This window comes from Lampetra planeri, chromosome 5, assembly GCF_965212315.1.
Source record: "Lampetra planeri chromosome 5, kcLamPlan1.2.h2, whole genome shotgun sequence".
Classification (NCBI taxonomy): Eukaryota; Metazoa; Chordata; class Hyperoartia; order Petromyzontiformes; family Petromyzontidae; genus Lampetra; species Lampetra planeri.
The window spans coordinates 12,362,987-12,372,130 of record NC_136111.1 but is presented as its reverse complement, the minus strand read 5'-3'; the positions used below and the strand labels follow the sequence as shown (position 1 = coordinate 12,372,130).

General features: G+C 40.8%; 1 protein-coding gene across 1 annotated transcript; it reads right to left on the bottom strand.

Moving 5' to 3' along the window:
• Window positions 1-178: 178 nt before the first annotated feature.
• LOC144718874 (uncharacterized) lies at window positions 179-8,261 on the bottom strand. The gene is made up of 7 exons (XM_078594455.1): window positions 8,170-8,261; window positions 7,373-7,485; window positions 6,283-6,373; window positions 5,563-5,656; window positions 5,260-5,413; window positions 2,460-2,637; window positions 179-873 (listed from the first exon to the last, which is right to left on the bottom strand). Exons 1-7 carry the CDS (start codon window positions 8,193-8,195, stop codon window positions 705-707), a joined length of 825 nt encoding a protein of 274 aa, XP_078450581.1. The 5' UTR covers window positions 8,196-8,261; the 3' UTR covers window positions 179-704.
• Window positions 8,262-9,144: the final 883 nt, after the last annotated feature.

Here is a 9,144-nt window from a genome sequence, read left to right as displayed (position 1 = left end):
TTTTTTAGTCACAGACTGAGCAACTTGATGGGACGCATGAGGCTTCCTTGGTTGTTTTTTGAAGAGCGCATTCCCAGTGACTAAACAGTGTTGAAATTCACCCATTTTACAAATGAACAGACAATTGTGCAAAATTATACAAAACCAATTGATTGGAATTTACAACCAAACCATATTATTCATTATTGATACCACAAAATGATTTATTACAAGTAATTTTGTAGCATACTTTTCATCCAGCATATTAAACCATTAATATTAATGAGCAACTCATAAGGTCTTGGGACAATTAAGAGATAATCCACATCCCTGATACTTAAAATATATTTTTTATAATCTTAGATGTAGAGAACATTAGGTTACGATACATTTATTGCAGCCAAAGTATTGAAGTCAGAAATAATAGTAAGTGTTAACTCGTGAACCTATCCTTTAAGAGCTGGATTTAATGTTCCATCACTTTGCAGGCAACAATGGATTAATTTATAAAAAAAATATTCTTATGCTCAAGGTGCATGCATCAAATCGGGTTAAGGATCACTTATATCCCATTTGAATACTGCATGCAATTGCATTATTTAAATTATGCAGCCACAGGAAGCGTTACATTCACTACAATGTTTAAAAACTAATTTTATTCTTTAAATCGCACTTTGACAATTTATTAAATTGTGGGGGGGGTAATCTATTCCATGCTCGAAAACTTAAAAAAACGTTAATGTCCATGACTGCAGCAAGGCTACATACATCGGCATTTCCGTGTGCAGCATGATCTCTTTTGCGACCCCCAGCATGGCCAGCAGCTGCCCGCTGGGGCCGAGAGAACCCAAGACGTTGAGGAAGGACTCCACTGCAGAAAACACAGGCTGGTAACTGCAGCCAGATAACAAGGCATATTTTGACAAATATATTAATGTATACATATGACAAGCCGATACAATCAAGTCACCCGGAATGCACTTAATCTCATCAGTTATCGGAAGGTAAGCAGGGTTTGAGTCTTGATATGCACAAAACAGGTTGTCAGATTGTCATTGGGCTGTGGGGGCTCGGTTGTGAGGCAACATTGCTGTGTTTCCACGTCTTTGCTCCCTGCTTTTGTCAACGCACACTGACCAGCATGGCTAAAAGTATTAAAAAAATGCTCCTTGGTCCACATTAAGCGGGGGGAGGCCCTCATCCAGCAGAGGATTGATAAAGAGGCTGTACATGTACACTTCCAAACAAAAACCTAATTAAGGACATTCCTCATCTACAATTGCATTATTCTAAAACATGAATATGAAGTGTTTTTTTAAGGGTGTCATCTATTTTGCATCTATTATACATTTTATACATTTATCTAAAAAAATGTTTCTAAAAAAAAGTATAATTAGAATTAGATTTAAGCATGGAAGAGACACTATTCATATTGCTTTTGCATGGAAGATCTATAGAACGAAAATAAATGTTTCATGCGTGCTTTTAAAGCTAAATATAAAAACATTATGTTAAATTAATAAGAAATTAGGTTAACGGTTCCTGGACAAACAGACTTCTAAAATAAAATGTACTTTCTGAAGGTATTATCAATTTTGCCATTTTTATTATTGTTTGAAACAATTTTTTAAAATTATATTTAAGCATGTAAGAGACAATAATCATATCCCTTTTGTATGGAAGATCTGTAGAATAAAATAAATGTTGTATGTACACTTGTAATGTTAAATATAAAAACATTGAATGTAAAACTAATCAGAATATAGGTAAACTATTCCTAGATAAACATACTTCTAGTTCTGTTAAAAGGACGACTTAATTATACCAATGGCTAATGGCACATAAATATTGGAACAAATGCAAGTCAGACGCCATACGGATTATGAATAAAAGTAGACCGGACCATATTGCATACCTAACCCATACGGTTTACACGTATTCTTGTACGGGAACGTGATTAAAAGCAAATTTTTGTCCATTTTTTTGCGTTTCTCTCTTGTAATGGGGACTTTGTAGGATGAACGTTGAGATGTATGAGGGTACGGGGTGACGAATAAGGACCGAATTGGTCTGGAATAAGACAGGCACTGATAAGGGGTTAACAGGTATGAGATATTGCTAAAAGGGATGATGCCTGCTTGACAAAAAGTAGAATGCACCTCAAACGACAACAGCCATGGAGTGATGTATGTTGAAGTTCTTTCGCCCTGTACGTAGCCAACCGTGCTAATCCAAGGTGCTATTTGATCAGTTTATATGTAGGAGTGAGATGGATTGTCATATCACAGAATCATGAGACATTTTAAAAGTACGGGGAGAATATAACACATCCGATGAGGATGCTGGTTAAAATTAATTCCGAACCAGCTGTACATGCATATTCCAAAAATATATTTTAGCAGTGTTATACATATGCTCTTTTAAATTTTACAAAGGTTAAACTCATTAAATCATATTTTTTTAAATGTGTATTATCTTACAAATGCTCCTTGAGAGTGAAGTGGTGCAAATTGCAGAATTGGCAGGGTGATACGGGAAGATTGCTGGCTTCGCCATCGTGGCAAGTGCAGGTACATGCATTTCCTGGCTCTCGTGTACCGATAAAGTACTGGCAATACAAAGGCTTCAAGATCACGAGGAACGTCTCCAGGAGCTTTTCTGCATGCACCAGACATATCGCTCACAGATCAGTAACAAATCCAACTCGGTACCAACATGACCAAATCCCCTTTTCAGAAGGGGAAAAAAATATTTCCTACTGTGCTGAGAGCCCCATCATTAATAATCATGAGCGGGTGTTCGTCACTCCGCATGGAGACCCCCCCACCCCACCATTAATAATCATGAGCAGGTGACGTCCTCAATGGACCCCCCCCCTCCATTAATAATAATTAGCGGGTGACGTCATGCCACATGGGGGACCGAGGCACCTCCTCCCCCCTCCTCAGCGTCAACTTACAACCCTCAAATAAAGGCAGAACCCTCACGTCACGCGATCTCCGTAACGCTATTGAGACGTAGAAGTAAAAAGGACGTCATGATGAACAAGGGATTATAACCTTTAAATGAAATAAGTGTAACCGGGGCATTACAAATTGCACACGAATGGATGCAATGAATATCACGTCGCTGTCTGATTTTCGCTTGCAAGTTTCAGATTTACTGCAATACACCCATCCTTGGATGGGAAAAGGCTAGTATGTAATAAACAGGCAGAGTATTTAAAATATCAAAAGCAATACACTATGCTCGTGTTATTGCAAATGCATTAAATATGGAAATGTGTTATTTAGATTTATTTCATTTTAACGAAATGTATTGGGCTACTTCATCTGACCTGATCTGACTGAATCAAGTGACAGATTCTAAAGATTGTGTGCAACCATGTACCGTATAGGATGGGCATTGTTGAATATTTGACTACTAAAGTCATGAAAATGTATAAAAAACAGGACCCTGCGGGGTGGGCTGGTAGGAACGAATAACCAAAGAATATAAACATAATGTATTATTACACTTGTTAAGCCAGGAAAGCCCCACTGAGTCAAAAGGTTTTTGTAGGGTCCTGCCAAGTGTTTGCAGTAGGGGGCGATGTTGATACACGGACGGACGGATGGACGGACGATATAATCTATTGGTGGTCTGGTCCACTTCGTTCCTACCAGTATTACCCTACCAAAACACCCTTTGTATTGAGACTCCAATCATAGTACCAGATTGAACATTTTAAGTGAAGGCTCAATTAAACTTCGATAATAAATAATTGTAAAACTTCTCCCAATTGAACAGTAACCATATTGCAGCATGCCCCTCCCCCCTCAAGAATGTAATGCCACCCAGGCAATGGCAGAGCCAGGATTTTCAGGTAGAGGGGGCAACCCCTTCAGCAATGAAAAATGATAGGAGTTGTTAGTAAGTAAGGACTTGTCCCTTGCATTTTATTAGACGCGTGTGCGGCGATAGCGCAACCATTGATCGAGGGTCGAATTCGAACCGTGTGTGATCGGCATCGCGCTCGCTGAAGTTATGCCTTCAGGGAAGTCGCGTACTGTATACGCAACTGCGCACAATTCTGTGAATCACTTGCTTTGCCATTACTTATTGTCAATTTTGGACTGAGACTATTGTCCTACCATCTCAGAATCCCTGGCACACAATAATATGCTACACAGTGGCAGTGGGGGACGCAAAATAACGATTTATTACTAATAAACCCCAATTATCTGATCGAAATCCCGAGGCACGGTGCCACCCAACCCCCCCCCCCCTGGCTCCGCCAGTGCACCCAGGGGTAGGCCTCGGCAAGGCAAGGTAAAAGTTAAAAACAACGAGCCTATTTTTACCCTACCTTTTACCTTACCACAATACCACCACTCTACCCTACCTTTTACCCTTTAGCAGGTAAGGTAAAAAGCAACGAGCCTACCTTTTACCCTTACCCCATCTAAATTACCCAATTACAGGGTAATTACTAGGGAACTACACATGAACAAGGTTTATAACGGTAAATGTTAGGTAGAACGCTTTATTCATATAGAATACTCTCGAGGATTCCAATTTTACAAGCTTGTTGTTGTTGTCATTGTTGTCGTCGTTGTCGTCTTTGTTGTCGTCGTCGTATCCTCAAATCTTGCAACTAAATTTTTACCCACTTCCTAATGTGGTATCGACTGCAAACTTGGTATACTTATGTCACTGATGACAACACTATATTCAATTATAAAATCCTTTTTTACATGTTATGTTTCGGCTTGGGTCTAATTGTCCACGGTCTACTGACGTTGGCTGTAATTGTCCACGGCCCCTTTAGTTATGGCAAGCTTCGGGGCCACTTCCTGGAGTCGTGGAGTTCTGTCATTACTGGCAAATTTTATAAAAGCGTGTTTTTAATAAAGTTTGTTTTAATATTACACATTAAATGGAGGCCACGGACTGCGCCATGGAGGTTTTAGTGGTAAACTAGGTACTGTATTTACCGGGTAATACTTCGTGCTACCTTTACCCTACCGGGTAATTCTTCCGAGCTACCTTTACCCTAGCCTTTACCTTACCCCTTGGCATGTCGACATTTTTACCCTTTTACCCGGTAAAAAGGGTAAATTACCTTACCGAGGCCTACCCAGGGGTATGATCGACAGTTAGAGAACTGCTGCACTAGTCTCTAGTCAAGGCAGCAAGTTCAGTGGCAAAACGAGTGTGCGTAAAGTTTGGTATAACACAAATTAGGGAAGTAATAAAATGTTACGTGAAGTGTTACCTAGATGTATTACAAGTACAAACCTGCATTTTTTATGTCAGCATCAATCAGCTCGGAGTTGAGGTTGAACATTGCAAGGATGCCGCCATTAGAAGCCGCATTCCGCGCTTTCTTCCAGAAACTGCTCTTGTTGTGTGCATTGCAGTGGAACATTCCAAGTGTTGTCCAATACTTGCACTTAAAAAGGGCAAATTTGTAATAATTAATTTCACAACCTGTGCACCAACAACGTGGACTGGGATACAAATGGGAAATAATAAAATTTTGCAGGCAACTCATTTAATTGCTTATGTTAGTGCAGGCCCAACAAATGCACGCCCAAATACCTGTGAAGCCAGGCCATCGCAAACGTAGCAGTAACACTGTTCACAGAATGCACTGTTCATGCTCAATGGGCAAGAAAGTTCATTTTCTGCAGGCCTGCAAATACAAAAATACACGTTCTATAATTGTTCAGCATTTCAGAGAAAAAATATTTCCACATAATTTTTCACTGGTACAATCGTGATGAACGCAATTTTTTTTACATAAACCAAATCTTTTTCCATGCACCAATATTTTTCAAATTTAATTGTTTTAAGTCCGATTCAGCTCTTGCTGTTAAAATGATGCACTCCCATAAAGCCGTGCGGCTGATGGGTTGTCAGAAAGACATTTTTTTATGTTGAGAGCTGGATATGCAAAAAATGAGACACGGTCTGCATTTTTATTTTATTTAATATTCTCCATGACAGGAATGTTTATTTTAAGTTGTTTGTATTTTTAGTTATGTTTTTTGCCTATAACTGGGGGATGGGTCCTTGCCAATATGATCAGCAGTTAACCAGCATTGCTCCATGCAAGCTGATGAAACAGAAGGCTTTGCAGCTGATCGGTTATGTAAGATATGTCTTCAATTTTTTACATGGAGACACAAGATATCGTAAATATCTATTGTCTGTCTATTAAAAAAAGAAAACGTTATTTGTATACGCCACAACGGACGCGAATTATTATTTATTTTGAGTTACTCAAGACAAAAATGGATTAAAGTGTATGTAGAGCACCCGAAAATATTGGATGTGCAGTCGCTGCGGGCATGAGGCAAGACTTCAGCCTTCTTGCTGAAGGTGACAATGATGCTGTCGTCTGCATCAGCTGATATACACATGTGAAGACCAAGAAAAAAACCAGTATATTTCACAAAACTTTTAAGCAATAGTTGAAATTATTGGCGGTTTGTCAATGCTATGACATTGATTACCTGTGTTAAAAATGCACTGTGTTCAATATTCCATTGTTTAAAAGCCAGGGGTAGAAGCTTTGAATTATCAATAAGAGGTTCGTTTCCGGTTAGATCGCGTAAATATAAATGTCGTTAAACCCACTACTACCCGACAGCCATTTAGTAAGATTTGCCACGTAAACAAAACATGCCAATTCGTTCAGCACAATGGTGTGTTGTAGAGTAAAGCCACAACATTCACAATTCAAGTTTACTCTCCAACACACCAGTGTGCTGAACAAGTTTAACGACACGTTGATATTTCAGTGCTCTATCCAAAAAAACCCTCTATTATGGATATTGGTCGAAAGCCTACCGTGTTAAACCGAGCCTTTAAACTATTTACATTGGGGGGGGGGTGCAATTAATGTCCCCTTTGACTTAAAATTCAGTTGAAAATCGGCAATAAAATAAATACGAAGTCTAACGTTAGTTTTGAACAGCATAGTCCGCCAGTCATTGAGTACGTTTCAGCTAAAGTACGTAAAGTGAAAGGGCATACATTGGGGTGTTACTGCATGCATTATATTTTACTATATAATCATGTCCTGTGTAGCATGTTCATTATAAGTGATGTCAGCTGTAACGATTAAAATACCTATGGAAAGCTTGTTGCGTTCACTGCAGTTTACCAACTTCTAAGTTCTCTATTTATATAAAATTCAGAAAATAAAAAAACGACACTTCATAAAGAAACAATGTTTAAGTTCTTGCAAACGTTTACAGTTAAGCATTTTATAACTTTAATATTATATCGCATCATGAAATATAATGCAGCAACCAGAGCAATCATACCATCCTGCAAGTGCCCAAGACACAATGACACATCCAATTACACGGATAGCATCACTTATAGTCACACCGCAACTTACACCGTGTGGACAAGTCGTTGCTGCTTTGGTTAAAATCATCAACATCGCTGATTATGATCACAGACTCATCGCCCAAGTTGTTCGGCATCAAGGACACCGCTTTGGTAAGAGTTCTGTGAACACAAATCACGACATCCACAACTATCAGCATGCACACTCTTGCTTTGTGTGGCAGTCAACATGTGGATGTGTATTGTGTAGGATCTAAGGCAAAGCTACTGATACATCACAAACATACAATAACGAAACGATGCAATTTGGCTTTAAATAGCATCTCAACTCTAAACGAAACACTTTTTTTTATTTACCAGGTAAAGCCCACTGAGCTATATAGCTAGTTTTTCAGAAACGACCTGGCCACAAATGATATCTCAACAAAAGTGTCCGATCATTTGTCAAACACGCATGTTAATTCTAAATGTGGAGGGGGAAATCGGACGTCAGGGTTTTTGGGATCTAACGCGCGACCTCATCCCGGGCGAGATCGATCTCAGCTCACCACGGTCCTAGACTTACGAACAATCGCAATTACGAATCAGCAACCATGATATGTTTTAACATCAGTAATGCAACCTCGCTCCCAAAAACAACATCCTAAGATGGCGTCATCTTGCATCACCCCCCGTCCCCCACCGTGAACACGGGCGAGCGATTCCATTCAAACGTTACACAGCACAATGCAAAGACAGCATTTTACACACGCCATGAACAACGAGAGGTGGGTAAACGTGATGGGGGAAGAGACCAGAGGAAGGGGATAGAAACACCGAAACGCTGGTCGCGGGAAACTCGCTTACTCGCGCTCTTGTCCCGCAGCGCTCATTTTGTTGCCCCAATTCCTCGCTCTCTACGGATCGAGACGCGAGTGCGGGGGGGGGGGATTTGAATTTTAACGGGAAGCGCGCGACAGCCAATCAGCGCGCGGTCGCTCTCCACTGGCGAATCGGAGGGCAAGCAGCGCCGGTGGGGGGGCGGGGCTTTAGTTTATTGACCAATCGGCGCGCCGAGAGGCAGAGAGAGGAAGGGAACGAAAGTCAATGGGCGGGGACGTCACGCACAGCAAACTTGAACGTCATTATTGAAGTTGGGTTTGGGTTAGATCGCGTAGATATAACACATTCCTGCGGAGGGAGCTGGTAGGGACGTTGGGTTGCTCGGTCAATGGCCAGGGTCAGGCGTGAGTAGGTTCAACGTTGAGTTTTATAAGAGCACCAAGGGGTGACCAGCCCCTCCCCACCCAGCCCCTCCCCACCCAGCCCCTCCCCACCCAGCCCCACCCCCCACCCTCCCCACCTAGCCCCTCCCCACCCCACCCTCCCCTCCCAGCCCCTCCCAGCCCCTCCCCACCCTCCCCTCCCTCCCCACCCAGCCCCACCATTTATACCCCAACCCCTCCTTCTATCACCATAACTACACCATCACCTTTAATGACCCCACTCTTTATTTCAAGCCCTATCATTTTATGTACTATTTTTCCATAATTGTTGCAAAGCACCTTGGAATAAGGCACTACATAAATCAATATAAGATGAGATACGTTATCCGGCTCAACCACCTCAATATAAAATTATAGTTGTTGCTCTACGTCAACATCAGCTATACGAAGAAGATAAAATGATCAAGAAAATACCCTCCATCATAAAAAAAATGCTCTGTAATCCCTTCAGCATAATTTAATTAAAGGACATTATGATGATTTATTATTAGCCTGTGACCAAATCATGTGTGAATGTTCCCGATCTCATTCAATTTCGGAAGCTAAACACGGTGGC

Excerpts from the sequence above, each read along its gene's own strand:
- LOC144718874 (XM_078594455.1), bottom strand. The coding sequence starts at position 8,195 with ATGAGCGCTGCGGGACAAGAGCGCGA. Across the intron at positions 7,486-8,169 it reads GCTGCGGGACAAGAGCGCGA|AACTCTTACCAAAGCGGTGT; the intron begins GTAAGCGAGTTT and ends TTGTGTTCACAG. Across the intron at positions 874-2,459 it reads TTCACTCTCAAGGAGCATTT|TTACCAGCCTGTGTTTTCTG; the intron begins GTAAGATAATAC and ends ATCTGGCTGCAG.